Below are 17,226 nucleotides of genomic sequence, written 5' to 3' on the forward strand. Positions count from 1 at the left end.
CTATGATTGAGAAAGAGAGCGTGGGAGAGAAGGGAGAGAGAAAGGAGGAGCGGAGAGAGAGAAAAGGGAGGGAGGGAGTGAGAAAGAGAGTGGGGTAAAGGGGTGGGGGAAAGAGAGAGAGAGAGGGAGATAGGCCCGTGAAAATCTACAGTGAAAAGCAGTGAACGCAGAATGCCCTCCACTGGCACAGCCAGAGTACTTCACCTGTAATGTTCTACACAGCCAGAGTACTTCACCTATAATGTTCTACACAGCCAGAGTACTTCACCTATAATGTTCTACACAGCCAGAGTACTTCACCTATAATGTTCTACACAGCCAGAGTACTTCACCTATAATGTTCTACACAGCCAGAGTACTTCACCTATAATGTTCTACACAGCCAGAGTACTTCACCTATAATGTTCTACACAGCCAGAGTACTTCACCTATAATGTTCTACACAGACACAGTACTTCACCTATAATGTTCTACATAGACACAGTACTTCACCTATAATGTTCTACACAGACACAGTACTTCACCCTATAATGTTCTACACAGCCAGAGTACTTCACCTATAATGTTCTACACAGACACAGTACTTCACCTATAATGTTCTACACAGACACAGTACTTCACCTATAATGTTCTACACAGACACAGTACTTTACCTATAATGTTCTACACAGACATAGTACTTCACCTATAATGTTCTACACAGACACACACACACAAGAATTAGTTCAAGTCTATCTTTAATAATCATTTACATAGACTGTTTGAAAATACATTGTTTCCAGTAAAAAAAGGTTTGGCTTCATTAATTAAAAATGAACAACAGAAGAGGATACTCATTAAAATCCTCCCCCTCATCAGACAACCAATCAACCTCTCTGACTGGAATGTCTGTGAAATGGAATGGAACTATGCTTTTTGATTGGCCAATCATTGGAGAAAATCCTAACTTCCACTTAAGTCACGTTTTCACGTAGTCATGCGTTGATGTCAATGGGAGACTAAGTGAAAATTCACCTTAATGAAGTGACAGTTGGGCTTCACCCCCCCATAGAGCCTAGAGGTTGTGTTCATTAAGGCACACCGTTATGAAACGTTTCTAGCAGAATGTTAGTTACAAAAAACAAAATGAAAAGTATTCATACACATTAAAAAACAGTTGTCTAAATATCCAGATTTTTCCCCCCCTCAACGTTTGTCAAAGTACATAATATACAAAACGATTTTGAAATGTTTTATTTGGTTTTGCTGCCAAAATATTTGAATTGAATACCGAGATAGTTCCATACAGCAATTATTTTCTTTCATTTTGTTAAAGGTGCAATCTGTAGTTTTATTTGCAGGTGTCCTGCAACACTGATACTGTAGGCTTGAAATGAACTATTTGTTTGTGGGACAAACAAAAATGACAGATTGCACCTTTAAGTTTCTTAGTCAGAGTAGAGAGAGAAAGAACAGGTAGCAGGCAGAGAGACAAACAGAACAAGAAAACCTCAACGTCTGAATGAAAAAGAGGGTGAGGAAAATGGAGGGCGGGTGAGGGACAGACAGGGAGGGAGGGGGTAAGAGACATAGGAAGACTGGTGTGTGATATGGAGTGAGGGGTGAAGGACAGAGGGGAAGGGGGGGTGAGGGACAGACAGGGAGGGAGGGGGTAAGAGACATAGGAAGACTGGTGTGTGATATGGAGTGAGGGGTGAAGGACAGAGGGGAAGGGGGGGTGAGGGACAGACAGGGAGGGAGGGGGTAAGAGACATAGGAAGACTGGTGTGTGATATGGAGTGAGGGGTGAAGGACAGAGGGGAAGGGGGGGTGAGGGACAGACAGGGAGGGAGGGGGTAAGAGACATAGGAAGACTGGTGTGTGATATGGAGTGAGGGGTGAAGGACAGAGGGGAAGGGGGGGTGAGGGACAGACAGGGAGGGAGGGGGTAAGAGACATAGGAAGACTGGTGTGTGATATGGAGTGAGGGGTGAAGGACAGAGGGGAAGGGGGGGTGAGGGACAGACAGGGAGGGAGGGGGTAAGAGACATAGGAAGACTGGTGTGTGATATGGAGTGAGGGGTGAAGGACAGAGGGGAAGGGGAGTCAAACAGAGCAGGAGACTGACTTGTGTGACTTGTAGGTGTACGAGCCAGGGCGCTAGCAGGCTAGCGTTTAGCATCAAGGAGGAGATGCTGTCAGTTAGAGAGGCACTGACGAGATGGCACAGTAGGGCTGGAAGTTAGCTGGTAAGGCTAGTAGTTAGCAGTTAGCGGTCAGGCTAACACAGAGACATAGGAATCCAGTGTATCTGTGGCTAACCAGGGTTAGCGGTTACTCTTCATGGCCTCCTTGGCTGCCAGGATGAGAGGGGTGAGGCTGGAGAGAGGCTTGGCCAGCTTTAGGAATGGATGCTGCAGGGAAGACAGGAGATCAACCAATGAAACAAAACTACTCTCATCACGGTGTGTGTGTATGTGTTTGTCTGTGTGTGTGTGTACCTGCAGTAGTTCTTTCCCCCCTCCTCTCTTCTCTACATCCATCTCCAGACAGCGGGACAGGAAGGACCTGAACACTGGAGATAACTTCTCTGGAGACTGGAGCTCTGGAGTCCCATTGGTGGCTATCAGGTAGAGGGCCTGTAGGAGACAGACAGACACACACTGAACATTAGTGGCCACCAAGTGCAATGCCTGGACACACACACGCATGCCCCCGCCTGGACACACACACGCATGCCCCCGCCTGGACACCCCCCCCCCCACACACACAAATCCATCCTCACCCTGAGTGGGTTCTCGTTGAGGTAAGGGGGCTCTCCCTCCACCATCTCTATAGCCATGATGCCCAGGGACCAGATGTCCACCTTGGGTCCGTAGGCCTTCCTGGTCACCACCTCAGGAGCCATCCAGTAGGGAGTCCCCACCATGGTGCTCCTCTTACTCTGCTCTGGAGTGATCTGGGCACAGAACCCAAAGTCAGCTGGAGAGGGAGGGGAGAGAACAGACATGTTAGAGGGAAGGTCAACCCAGCACTATAATGACAGGGTACAATGCAATAAGATCCAAGTTAGCGTGACTGTCAAGCTAATATGAAACATTCATCTAGTCACATTCAGCTAGACAGAGGAGAGAAAACAGCTAATTAGTGTGATTGTCAAGCCAATACAATGATAGGACACAAAACAAAAGGACACTTAAGATTGGCAAGGCATATTATCTAGGAACAGAACCCAGAACCAGCTACAGAGGAGAGGGGGAGAAGGAGGAGAGGGGGAGAAGGAGGAGAGGGGAAGAGTGGAAAGGAGAGAGGAAGAGGAGGCAGACAGAAAGTGTGTGTGTAATGTGTACACTGGGAGTTGGGAATTAATAAATAGAACGTAATACAAAACAAGAAACAGAAAAAGCTCACAGACATGAAACAAGAACAGAGTCAATAACGCCTGGGGGAGGAACCAAAGGGAGTGACATACAGTTAAAGTCGGAAGTTTGCATACATCTTAGCCAAACACATTTAAACTCCGTTTTTCACCATTCCTGACATTTAATTCTAGTAAAAAATCCCTGTTTTAGGTCAGTTAGGATCACCACTTTATTTTAAGAATGTGAAATGTCAGAATAATAGTAGAGATAATTATTTATTTCAGCTTTTATTTCTTTCATCACATTCCCAGTGGGTCAGAAGTTCACATACACTCAATTAGTAATTGATAGCATTGCCTTTAAATTATTTAACTTGGGTCAAACATTTTGGGTAGCCTTCCACAAGCTTCCCACAATAAGTTGGGTGAATTTTGTCCCATTCCTCCTGACAGAGCTGGTGTAACTGAGTCAGGTTTGTAGGCCTCCTTGCTCGCACATGCTTTTTCAGTTCTGCCCACAAATGTTCTATAGGTTTGAGGTCATGGCTTTGTGATGGCCACTCCAATACCTTGACTTTGTTGTCCTTAAGCCATTTTGCAACAACTTTGGAAGTATGCTTGGGGTTATTGTCCATTTGGAAGACCCATTTGCGACCAAGCTTTAACTTCCTGACTGATGTCTTGAGATGTTGCTTCAATATATCCACATAATTTTCCTGCCTCATGGTGCCATCTAGTTGGTGAAGTGCACCAGTCCCTCCTGCAGCAAAGCACTACCACAACATGATGCTGCCACCCCCGTGCTTCACGGTTGGGATGGTGTTCTTCAGCTTGCAAGCATCCCCCTTTTTCCTCCAAACATAACGATGGTCATTATGGCCAAACAGTTCTATTTTTGTTTCATCACACCAGAGGACATTTCTCCAAAAAGTACGATCTTTGTCCCCATGTGTAGTTGCAAACCATAGTCTGACTTATTTATGGCGGTTTTGGAGCAGCGGCTTCTTCCTTGCTGAGCGGCCTTTCAGGTTATGTCGATATAGGACTCGTTTTACTGTGGATATAGATACTTTTGTACCTGTTTCCTCCATCATCTTCACAAGGTCCTTTGCTGTTGTTCTGGGATTGATTCGCACTTTTCGCACCAAAGTACGTTCATCTCTAGGAGACAGAACGAGTCTCCTTCCTGAGTGGTATGACGGCTGCGTGGTCCCATGGTGTTTATAGTTGCGTACTATTGTTTGTACAGATGGACATGGTACCTTCAGGCGTTTGGAAATTGCTCCCAAGGATGAACCAGACTTGTGGAGGTCTACATTTTTTTTCTGAGGTCTTGGCTGATTTCTTTTGATTTTCCCATGATGTCAAGCAAAGAGGCACTGAGTTTGAAGGTCGGCCTTGAAATACATCCACAGGTACACCTCCAATTGACTCAAATGATGTCAATTAGCCTATTGGAAGCTTCTAAAGCCATGACATAATTTTCTGGAATTTTCCAAGCTGTTTAAAGGCACAGTCAACTTAGTGTATGTAAACTTCTGACCCACTGGAATTGTGATACAGTGAATTATAAGTGAAATAATCGGTCTGTAAACAATTGTTAGAAAAATTACTTGTGTCATGCACAAAGTAGATGTCCTAACCAACTTGCCAAAAGTTGTTGAAAAAGTTGTTGAAAAACGAGTTTTAATGACTCCAACCTAAGTGTATGTAAACTTCTGACTGGATGGAGTCCACGTGAGTCTGATGAGGCGTGGTGAGCATAACGATGGTGACAGGTGTCCGTAATAATGAGCAGCCTGGTGACCTAGAGCGCTGGAGAGGGAGTATACGTGACCGTGTGTGTAATAATGAGCAGCCTGGTGACCTAGAGCGCCGGAGAGGGAGTATACGTGACCGTGTGTGTAATAATGAGCAGCCTGGTGACCTAGAGCGCTGGAGAGGGAGTATACGTGACCGTGTGTGTAATAATGAGCAGCCTGGTGACCTAGAGCGCCGGAGAGGGAGTATACGTGACCGTGTGTGTAATAATGAGCAGCCTGGTGACCTAGAGCGCTGGAGAGGGAGTATACGTGACCGTGTGTGTAATAATGAGCAGCCTGGTGACCTAGAGCGCTGGAGAGGGAGTATACGTGACCGTGTGTGTAATAATGAGCAGCCTGGTGACCTAGAGCGCTGGAGAGGGAGTATATGTGACCGTGTGTGTAATAATGAGCAGCCTGGTGACCTAGAGCGCTGGAGAGGGAGTATACGTGACCGTGTGTGTAATAATGAGCAGCCTGGTGACCTAGAGCGCTGGAGAGGGAGTATAAGTGACCGTGTGTGTAATAATGAGCAGCCTGGTGACCTAGAGCGCCGGAGAGGGAGTATACGTGACCGTGTGTGTAATAATGAGCAGCCTGGTGACCTACACCGCCGGAGAGGGAGTATACGTGACCGTGTGTGTAATAATGAGCAGCCTGGTGACCTAGAGCGCTGGAGAGGGAGTATACGTGACCGTGTGTGTAATAATGAGCAGCCTGGTGACCTAGAGCGCCGGAGAGGGAGTATACGTGACCGTGTGTGTAATAATGAGCAGCCTGGTGACCTAGAGCGCTGGAGAGGGAGTATACGTGACCGTGTGTGTAATAATGAGCAGCCTGGTGACCTAGAGCGCCGGAGAGGGAGTATACGTGACCGTGTGTGTAATAATGAGCAGCCTGGTGACCTAGAGCGCCGGAGAGGGAGTATACGTGACCGTGTGTGTAATAATGAGCAGCCTGGTGACCTAGAGCGCTGGAGAGGGAGTATACGTGACCGTGTGTGTAATAATGAGCAGCCTGGTGACCTAGAGCGCTGGAGAGGGAGTATATGTGACCGTGTGTGTAATAATGAGCAGCCTGGTGACCTAGAGCGCTGGAGAGGGAGTATACGTGACCGTGTGTGTAATAATGAGCAGCCTGGTGACCTAGAGCGCTGGAGAGGGAGTATAAGTGACCGTGTGTGTAATAATGAGCAGCCTGGTGACCTAGAGCGCCGGAGAGGGAGTATACGTGACCGTGTGTGTAATAATGAGCAGCCTGGTGACCTACACCGCCGGAGAGGGAGTATACGTGACCGTGTGTGTAATAATGAGCAGCCTGGTGACCTAGAGCGCTGGAGAGGGAGTATACGTGACCGTGTGTGTAATAATGAGCAGCCTGGTGACCTAGAGCGCTGGAGAGGGAGTATACGTGACCGTGTGTGTAATAATGAGCAGCCTGGTGACCTACAGCGCCGGAGAGGGAGTATACGTGACCGTGTGTGTAATAATGAGCAGCCTGGTGACCTAGAGCGCTGGAGAGGGAGTATACGTGACCGTGTGTGTAATAATGAGCAGCCTGGTGACCTAGAGCGCCGGAGAGGGAGTATACGTGACCGTGTGTGTAATAATGAGCAGCCTGGTGACCTAGAGCGCCGGAGAGGGAGTATACGTGACCGTGTGTGTAATAATGAGCAGCCTGGTGACCTAGAGCGCCGGAGAGGGAGTATACGTGACCGTGTGTGTAATAATGAGCAGCCTGGTGACCTAGAGCGCCGGAGAGGGAGTATACGTGACCGTGTGTGTAATAATGAGCAGCCTGGTGACCTAGAGCGCCGGAGAGGGAGTATACGTGACCGTGTGTGTAATAATGAGCAGCCTGGTGACCTAGAGCGCCGGAGAGGGAGTATACGTGACCGTGTGTGTAATAATGAGCAGCCTGGTGACCTAGAGCGCCGGAGAGGGAGTATACGTGACCGTGTGTGTAATAATGAGCAGCCTGGTGACCTAGAGCGCCGGAGAGGGAGTATACGTGACCGTGTGTGTAATAATGAGCAGCCTGGTGACCTAGAGCGCTGGAGAGGGAGTATACGTGACCGTGTGTGTAATAATGAGCAGCCTGGTGACCTAGAGCGCCGTGGAGAGGGAGTATACGTGACCGTGTGTGTAATAATGAGCAGCCTGGTGACCTAGAGCGCCGGAGAGGGAGTATACGTGACCGTGTGTGTAATAATGAGCAGCCTGGTGACCTAGAGCGCCGGAGAGGGAGTATACGTGACCGTGTGTGTAATAATGAGCAGCCTGGTGACCTAGAGCGCCGGAGAGGGAGTATACGTGACCGTGTGTGTAATAATGAGCAGCCTGGTGACCTAGAGCGCCGGAGAGGGAGTATACGTGACCGTGTGTGTAATAATGAGCAGCCTGGTGACCTAGAGCGCCGGAGAGGGAGTATACGTGACCGTGTGTGTAATAATGAGCAGCCTGGTGACCTAGAGCGCCGGAGAGGGAGTATACGTGACCGTGTGTGTAATAATGAGCAGCCTGGTGACCTAGAGCGCCGGAGAGGGAGTATACGTGACCGTGTGTGTAATAATGAGCAGCCTGGTGACCTAGAGCGCCGGAGAGGGAGTATACGTGACCGTGTGTGTAATAATGAGCAGCCTGGTGACCTAGAGCGCCGGAGAGGGAGTATACGTGACCGTGTGTGTAATAATGAGCAGCCTGGTGACCTAGAGCGCCGGAGAGGGAGTATACGTGACCGTGTGTGTAATAATGAGCAGCCTGGTGACCTAGAGCGCCGGAGAGGGAGTATACGTGACCGTGTGTGTAATAATGAGCAGCCTGGTGACCTAGAGCGCCGGAGAGGGAGTATACGTGACCGTGTGTGTAATAATGAGCAGCCTGGTGACCTAGAGCGCCGGAGAGGGAGTATACGTGACCGTGTGTGTAATAATGAGCAGCCTGGTGACCTAGAGCGCCGGAGAGGGAGTATACGTGACCGTGTGTGTAATAATGAGCAGCCTGGTGACCTAGAGCGCCGGAGAGGGAGTATACGTGACCGTGTGTGTAATAATGAGCAGCCTGGTGACCTAGAGCGCCGGAGAGGGAGTATACGTGACCGTGTGTGTAATAATGAGCAGCCTGGTGACCTAGAGCGCCGGAGAGGGAGTATACGTGACCGTGTGTGTAATAATGAGCAGCCTGGTGACCTAGAGCGCCGGAGAGGGAGTATACGTGACCGTGTGTGTAATAATGAGCAGCCTGGTGACCTAGAGCGCCGGAGAGGGAGTATACGTGACCGTGTGTGTAATAATGAGCAGCCTGGTGACCTAGAGCGCCGGAGAGGGAGTATACGTGACCGTGTGTGTAATAATGAGCAGCCTGGTGACCTAGAGCGCCGGAGAGGGAGTATACGTGACCGTGTGTGTAATAATGAGCAGCCTGGTGACCTAGAGCGCCGGAGAGGGAGTATACGTGACCGTGTGTGTAATAATGAGCAGCCTGGTGACCTAGAGCGCCGGAGAGGGAGTATACGTGACCGTGTGTGTAATAATGAGCAGCCTGGTGACCTAGAGCGCCGGAGAGGGAGTATACGTGACCGTGTGTGTAATAATGAGCAGCCTGGTGACCTAGAGCGCCGGAGAGGGAGTATACGTGACCGTGTGTGTAATAATGAGCAGCCTGGTGACCTAGAGCGCCGGAGAGGGAGTATACGTGACCGTGTGTGTAATAATGAGCAGCCTGGTGACCTAGAGCGCCGGAGAGGGAGTATACGTGACCGTGTGTGTAATAATGAGCAGCCTGGTGACCTAGAGCGCTGGAGAGGGAGTATACGTGACCGTGTGTGTAATAATGAGCAGCCTGGTGACCTAGAGCGCCGGAGAGGGAGTATACGTGACCGTGTGTGTAATAATGAGCAGCCTGGTGACCTAGAGCGCTGGAGAGGGAGTATACGTGACCGTGTGTGTAATAATGAGCAGCCTGGTGACCTAGAGCGCCGGAGAGGGAGTATACGTGACCGTGTGTGTAATAATGAGCAGCCTGGTGACCTAGAGCGCTGGAGAGGGAGTATACGTGACCGTGTGTGTAATAATGAGCAGCCTGGTGACCTAGAGCGCTGGAGAGGGAGTATACGTGACCGTGTGTGTAATAATGAGCAGCCTGGTGACCTAGAGCGCCGGAGAGGGAGTATACGTGACCGTGTGTGTAATAATGAGCAGCCTGGTGACCTAGAGCGCTGGAGAGGGAGTATACGTGACCGTGTGTGTAATAATGAGCAGCCTGGTGACCTAGAGCGCCGGAGAGGGAGTATACGTGACCGTGTGTGTAATAATGAGCAGCCTGGTGACCTACAGCGCTGGAGAGGGAGTATACGTGACCGTGTGTGTAATAATGAGCAGCCTGGTGACCTAGAGCGCTGGAGAGGGAGTATACGTGACCGTGTGTGTAATAATGAGCAGCCTGGTGACCTACAGCGCCGGAGAGGGAGTATACGTGACCGTGTGTGTAATAATGAGCAGCCTGGTGACCTAGAGCGCTGGAGAGGGAGTATACGTGACCGTGTGTGTAATAATGAGCAGCCTGGTGACCTAGAGCGCTGGAGAGGGAGTATACGTGACCGTGTGTGTAATAATGAGCAGCCTGGTGACCTAGAGCGCTGGAGAGGGAGTATACGTGACCGTGTGTGTAATAATGAGCAGCCTGGTGACCTAGAGCGCTGGAGAGGGAGTATACGTGACCGTGTGTGTAATAATGAGCAGCCTGGTGACCTAGAGCGCTGGAGAGGGAGTATACGTGACCGTGTGTGTAATAATGAGCAGCCTGGTGACCTACAGCGCCGGAGAGGGAGTATACGTGACCGTGTGTGTAATAATGAGCAGCCTGGTGACCTAGAGCGCCGGAGAGGGAGTATACGTGACCGTGTGTGTAATAATGAGCAGCCTGGTGACCTAGAGCGCTGGAGAGGGAGTATACGTGACCGTGTGTGTAATAATGAGCAGCCTGGTGACCTAGAGCGCTGGAGAGGGAGTATACGTGACCGTGTGTGTAATAATGAGCAGCCTGGTGACCTAGAGCGCCGGAGAGGGAGTATACGTGACCGTGTGTGTAATAATGAGCAGCCTGGTGACCTAGAGCGCTGGAGAGGGAGTATACGTGACCGTGTGTGTAATAATGAGCAGCCTGGTGACCTACAGCGCCGGAGAGGGAGTATACGTGACCGTGTGTGTAATAATGAGCAGCCTGGTGACCTACAGCGCTGGAGAGGGAGTATACGTGACCGTGTGTGTAATAATGAGCAGCCTGGTGACCTAGAGCGCTGGAGAGGGAGTATACGTGACCGTGTGTGTAATAATGAGCAGCCTGGTGACCTACAGCGCCGGAGAGGGAGTATACGTGACCGTGTGTGTAATAATGAGCAGCCTGGTGACCTAGAGCGCTGGAGAGGGAGTATACGTGACCGTGTGTGTAATAATGAGCAGCCTGGTGACCTAGAGCGCTGGAGAGGGAGTATACGTGACCGTGTGTGTAATAATGAGCAGCCTGGTGACCTAGAGCGCTGGAGAGGGAGTATACGTGACCGTGTGTGTAATAATGAGCAGCCTGGTGACCTAGAGCGCTGGAGAGGGAGTATACGTGACCGTGTGTGTAATAATGAGCAGCCTGGTGACCTAGAGCGCTGGAGAGGGAGTATACGTGACCGTGTGTGTAATAATGAGCAGCCTGGTGACCTACAGCGCCGGAGAGGGAGTATACGTGACCGTGTGTGTAATAATGAGCAGCCTGGTGACCTAGAGCGCTGGAGAGGGAGTATACGTGACCGTGTGTGTAATAATGAGCAGCCTGGTGACCTAGAGCGCCGGAGAGGGAGTATACGTGACCGTGTGTGTAATAATGAGCAGCCTGGTGACCTAGAGCGCTGGAGAGGGAGTATACGTGACCGTGTGTGTAATAATGAGCAGCCTGGTGACCTACAGCGCCGGAGAGGGAGTATACGTGACCGTGTGTGTAATAATGAGCAGCCTGGTGACCTACAGCGCTGGAGAGGGAGTATACGTGACCGTGTGTGTAATAATGAGCAGCCTGGTGACCTAGAGCGCTGGAGAGGGAGTATACGTGACCGTGTGTGTAATAATGAGCAGCCTGGTGACCTACAGCGCCGGAGAGGGAGTATACGTGACCGTGTGTGTAATAATGAGCAGCCTGGTGACCTAGAGCGCTGGAGAGGGAGTATACGTGACCGTGTGTGTAATAATGAGCAGCCTGGTGACCTAGAGCGCTGGAGAGGGAGTATACGTGACCGTGTGTGTAATAATGAGCAGCCTGGTGACCTAGAGCGCTGGAGAGGGAGTATACGTGACCGTGTGTGTAATAATGAGCAGCCTGGTGACCTAGAGCGCTGGAGAGGGAGTATACGTGACCGTGTGTGTAATAATGAGCAGCCTGGTGACCTAGAGCGCTGGAGAGGGAGTATACGTGACCGTGTGTGTAATAATGAGCAGCCTGGTGACCTACAGCGCCGGAGAGGGAGTATACGTGACCGTGTGTGTAATAATGAGCAGCCTGGTGACCTAGAGCGCTGGAGAGGGAGTATACGTGACCGTGTGTGTAATAATGAGCAGCCTGGTGACCTAGAGCGCTGGAGAGGGAGTATACGTGACCGTGTGTGTAATAATGAGCAGCCTGGTGACCTAGAGCGCTGGAGAGGGAGTATACGTGACCGTGTGTGTAATAATGAGCAGCCTGGTGACCTAGAGCGCCGGAGAGGGAGTATACGTGACCGTGTGTGTAATAATGAGCAGCCTGGTGACCTAGAGCGCTGGAGAGGGAGTATACGTGACCGTGTGTGTAATAATGAGCAGCCTGGTGACCTAGAGCGCCGGAGAGGGAGTATACGTGACCGTGTGTGTAATAATGAGCAGCCTGGTGACCTACAGCGCTGGAGAGGGAGTATACGTGACCGTGTGTGTAATAATGAGCAGCCTGGTGACCTAGAGCGCTGGAGAGGGAGTATACGTGACCGTGTGTGTAATAATGAGCAGCCTGGTGACCTACAGCGCCGGAGAGGGAGTATACGTGACCGTGTGTGTAATAATGAGCAGCCTGGTGACCTAGAGCGCTGGAGAGGGAGTATACGTGACCGTGTGTGTAATAATGAGCAGCCTGGTGACCTAGAGCGCTGGAGAGGGAGTATACGTGACCGTGTGTGTAATAATGAGCAGCCTGGTGACCTAGAGCGCTGGAGAGGGAGTATACGTGACCGTGTGTGTAATAATGAGCAGCCTGGTGACCTAGAGCGCTGGAGAGGGAGTATACGTGACCGTGTGTGTAATAATGAGCAGCCTGGTGACCTAGAGCGCTGGAGAGGGAGTATATGTGACCGTGTGTGTAATAATGAGCAGCCTGGTGACCTACAGCGCCGGAGAGGGAGTATACGTGACCGTGTGTGTAATAATGAGCAGCCTGGTGACCTAGAGCGCTGGAGAGGGAGTATACGTGACCGTGTGTGTAATAATGAGCAGCCTGGTGACCTAGAGCGCTGGAGAGGGAGTATACGTGACCGTGTGTGTAATAATGAGCAGCCTGGTGACCTAGAGCGCTGGAGAGGGAGTATACGTGACCGTGTGTGTAATAATGAGCAGCCTGGTGACCTAGAGCGCTGGAGAGGGAGTATACGTGACCGTGTGTGTAATAATGAGCAGCCTGGTGACCTAGAGCGCTGGAGAGGGAGTATACGTGACCGTGTGTGTGTGTGTTCTTACTGAGCTTGACAGATCCGTCCATTCCCAGCAGAACGTTGTCACTCTTGATGTCTCTGTGGATCACCTGGTTGGCATGGAGGAACTCCAGAGCCTGCAGACACTACAGGACACACACAGGACACACACAGGACACACACAGGACACACACAGGACACACACAGGACACACCGTCACACACACCTCCCTGTGCTCTGTGACTGAGTGTGTGTGAGTATATACCTTTCGGCAGACAGCGGCAGTGTGCGTGTGTGCGTGTACCTCTCTGCACACAGCAGCGATCTGAGCCTCGTCCATGCATGTTTCCGTGACAACGTCCGTTAGCGAACCTCCGGCCAGATACTCCATCACCACAAACAACTCCTCACCTACCAGGAAACTAACACACACACACACACACACACACACACACACACACACACACACACACACACACACACACACACACACACAGAAACAAAGTAAATAACTGAGTCCAACACACAGAGTACTGACACAGGCGTACCTCTGAGGTGTGTGTGTGTTACCTGTCTACGTAGTTGACGATGTTAGGTTGCTGTAACTCCTTCATCACCAGGATCTCGTTGATGATCAGCTCCTTCTTCGGCTGTTTCTGGAGGTTGATCTGTTTGATAGCTACCTGTAACACACACACACACACACACACACACGTTCTAGGTCTGTGTCAGGTCTGTTGTGTGAATGGCATACTTAGTTTGTACTGTATGTCAGTCTGAATGTGTGTGTGTGTTGGTGTTGACACAGGAAGGGACAATACCTCTGCACCAGTGGCAACATCGATGGCTGTGTAGACAGTACCAGACGCTCTGAGAGAGAGAACGAGAGAGAGGGGAGGAGAGAGAGAGAGAGAGCGAGAGAGAGAGAATGAGAGAGAGAGAGAGAGAGAGAGAGAACGAGAGAGAGGGAGAGAGAGAGAATGAGAAATAGCGATAGAGAGACCCAGACAGAGAGAAACAGAGAGCGAGAGAGAGAGAAAGAAAGGGAGAGTGAGAGAGAAAGAATGAGAGATAGCGAGAGAGAGAGACAGAGAGAAACAGAGAGCGAGAGAGAGAAAGGGAGAGTGAGAGAAAGAACGAGAGATGGCGAGAGAGAGAGAGAGAGAGAGAGAGAGAGAGCGAGAGAGAGCGAGAGAGAGAGACAGAGAGAAACAGAGAGCGAGAGAGAGAAAGGGAGAGTGAGAGAAAGAACGAGAGATGGCGAGAGAGAGAGAGAGAGAGAGAGAGAGAGAGAGCGAGAGAGAGCGAGCGAGAGAGAGAGAGAGAGAGAGAGAGAGAGAGAGAGAGAGAGAGCGAGAGAGAGAGAGAGAGAGAGAGAGAGAGAGAGAGAGAGCGAGAGAGTAGAGTCCAATCTGTTACTTAGATATGGATAAAAGCACAAAAAGGTGAACATGTAAATGGACTCACCTCTGCAGTGTGTGTGTGTGTGTGTGTGTGTGTGTGTGTGTGTGTCTCACCCCTGGCCGATCTTCTCATAGCGTGTGTACTTCTTCTTGGGATCTCCAATACTGACGATGGTTCCTGAAAGACATAGAACCAGACTGGTGACATGATGTGTGTGATATACTGTATGTCTGTGTGTAATGTGATGTGTGTGATATACTGTATGTCTGTGTGTAATGTGATGTGTGTGATATACTGTATGTCTGTGTGTAATGTGATGTGTGTGATATACTGTATGACTGTGTGTAATGTGATGTGTGTGATATACTGTATGTCTGTGTGTAATGTGATGTGTGTGATATACTGTATGTCTGTGTGTGATATACTGTATGTCTGTGTGTGATATGATGTGTGTGATATACTGTATGTCTGTGTGTAATGTGATGTGTGTGACATACTGTATGTCTGTGTGTGATATACTGTATGTCTGTGTGTAATGTGATGTGTGTGATATACTGTATGTCTGTGTGTAATGTGATGTGTGTGATATACTGTATGTCTGTGTGTAATGTGATGTGTGTGACATACTGTATGTCTGTGTGTGATATACTGTATGTCTGTGTGTAATATGATGTGTGTGATATACTGTATGTCTGTGTGTAATGTGATGTGTGTGATATACTGTATGTCTGTGTGTAATGTGATGTGTGTGATATACTGTATGTCTGTGTGTGATATACTGTATGTCTGTGTGTAATGTGATGTGTGTGATATACTGTATGTCTGTGTGTAATGTGATGTGTGTGATATACTGTATGACTGTGTGTAATATGATGTGTGTGATATACTGTATGTCTGTGTGTAATATGATGTGTGTGATATACTGTATGACTGTGTGTAATATGATGTGTGTGATATACTGTATGTCTGTGTGTAATGTGATGTGTGTGACATACTGTATGTCTGTGTGTAATGTGATGTGTGTGATATACTGTATGTCTGTGTGTAATGTGATGTGTGTGATATACTGTATGTCTGTGTGTAATGTGATGTGTGTGATATACTGTATGTCTGTGTGTAATGTGATGTGTGTGATATACTGTATGTCTGTGTGTAATGTGATGTGTGTGATATACTGTATGTCTGTGTGTAATGTGATGTGTGTGATATACTGTATGACTGTGTGTAATGTGATGTGTGTGATATACTGTATGTCTGTGTGTAATGTGATGTGTGTGATATACTGTATGTCTGTGTGTAATGTGATGTGTGTGATATACTGTATGTCTGTGTGTAATGTGATGTGTGTGATATACTGTATGTCTGTGTGTAATGTGATGTGTGTGATATACTGTATGTCTGTGTGTAATGTGATGTGTGTGATATACTGTATGTCTGTGTGTAATGTGATGTGTGTGATATACTGTATGTCTGTGTGTAATGTGATGTGTGTGATATACTGTATGTCTGTGTGTGATATACTGTATGACTGTGTGTAATGTGATGTGTGTGATATACTGTATGACTGTGTGTAATATGATGTGTGTGATATACTGTATGTCTGTGTGTGATATACTGTATGTCTGTGTGTAATGTGATGTGTGTGATATACTGTATGTCTGTGTGTAATATGATGTGTGTGATATACTGTATGTCTGTGTGTAATGTGATGTGTGTGATATACTGTATGACTGTGTGTAATGTGATGTGTGTGATATACTGTATGTCTGTGTGTAATGTGATGTGTGTGATATACTGTATGACTGTGTGTAATGTGATGTGTGTGATATACTGTATGTCTGTGTGTAATGTGATGTGTGTGATATACTGTATGTCTGTGTGTAATGTGATGTGTGTGATATACTGTATGTCTGTGTGTAATGTGATGTGTGTGATATACTGTATGTCTGTGTGTAATGTGATGTGTGTGATATACTGTATGTCTGTGTGTAATGTGATGTGTGTGATATACTGTATGACTGTGTGTAATGTGATGTGTGTGATATACTGTATGTCTGTGTGTAATGTGATGTGTGTGATATACTGTATGTCTGTGTGTAATATGATGTGTGTGATATACTATATGACTGTGTGTAATGTGATGTGTGTGATATACTGTATGTCTGTGTGTAATGTGATGTGTGTGATATACTGTATGTCTGTGTGTAATGTGATGTGTGTGATATACTGTATGACTGTGTGTAATGTGATGTGTGTGATATACTGTATGTCTGTGTGTAATATACTGTATGACTGTGTGTAATGTGATGTGTGTGATATACTGTATGTCTGTGTGTAATGTGATGTGTGTGATATACTGTGTGTAATGTGATGTGTGTGATATACTGTATGACTGTGTGTAATGTGATGTGTGTGATATACTGTATGTCTGTGTGTAATATGATGTGTGTGATATACTGTATGTCTGTGTGTAATATGATGTGTGTGATATATGCACAATACATTTTATTTATGTAAAATACTGTGTGTGTTCCAGGTCTGTGTGTGTTCCAGGTCTGTGTGTGTTCCAGGTGTGTGTGTTCCAGGTGTGTGTGTGTGTGTGTTCCAGGTGTGTGTGTGTGTGTGTGTGTTCCAGGTGTGTGTGTGTGTGTTCCAGGTCTGTGTGTTCCAGGTGTTTGTGTTTGTGTGTGTGTGATATACTGTGTGTAATGTGATGTGTGTGATATACTGTATGACTGTGTGTAATGTGATGTGTGTGATATACTGTATGACTGTGTGTAATATGATGTGTGTGATATACTGTATGTCTGTGTGTAATATGATGTGTGTGATATATGCACAATACATTTTATTTATGTAAAATACTGTGTGTGTTCCAGGTCTGTGTGTGTTCCAGGTCTGTGTGTGTTCCAGGTGTGTGTGTTCCAGGTGTGTGTGTGTGTGTGTTCCAGGTGTGTGTGTGTGTGTGTGTGTTCCAGGTGTGTGTGT

At 48.3% G+C, this 17,226-nt stretch overlaps 1 protein-coding gene across 3 annotated transcripts in view; it reads right to left on the reverse strand.

Moving 5' to 3' along the window:
* Positions 1–720: 720 nt before the first annotated feature.
* LOC106595887 (serine/threonine-protein kinase PAK 2) overlaps positions 721–17,226 on the reverse strand; it is a 34,931-nt gene continuing 18,425 nt past the window's right edge. For all 3 annotated transcript variants that reach the window (XM_082963494.1, XM_082963492.1, XM_082963493.1), the window contains exons 8-15: positions 14,352–14,415; positions 13,656–13,704; positions 13,405–13,517; positions 13,139–13,256; positions 12,881–12,980; positions 2,765–2,961; positions 2,481–2,618; positions 721–2,393 (exon numbers count right to left, since the gene is read on the reverse strand). In XM_082963494.1, the coding sequence (XP_082819620.1) occupies positions 2,307–2,393; positions 2,481–2,618; positions 2,765–2,961; positions 12,881–12,980; positions 13,139–13,256; positions 13,405–13,517; positions 13,656–13,704; positions 14,352–14,415 (866 nt within the window). In that variant the 3' untranslated portion in view covers positions 721–2,306. The remainder of the gene's footprint in view (positions 2,394–2,480; positions 2,619–2,764; positions 2,962–12,880; positions 12,981–13,138; positions 13,257–13,404; positions 13,518–13,655; positions 13,705–14,351; positions 14,416–17,226) is intronic.

This window comes from Salmo salar, chromosome 17 (assembly GCF_965601325.2).
Source record: "Salmo salar chromosome 17, fSalSal1, whole genome shotgun sequence".
Taxonomy (NCBI): Eukaryota; Metazoa; Chordata; class Actinopteri; order Salmoniformes; family Salmonidae; genus Salmo; species Salmo salar.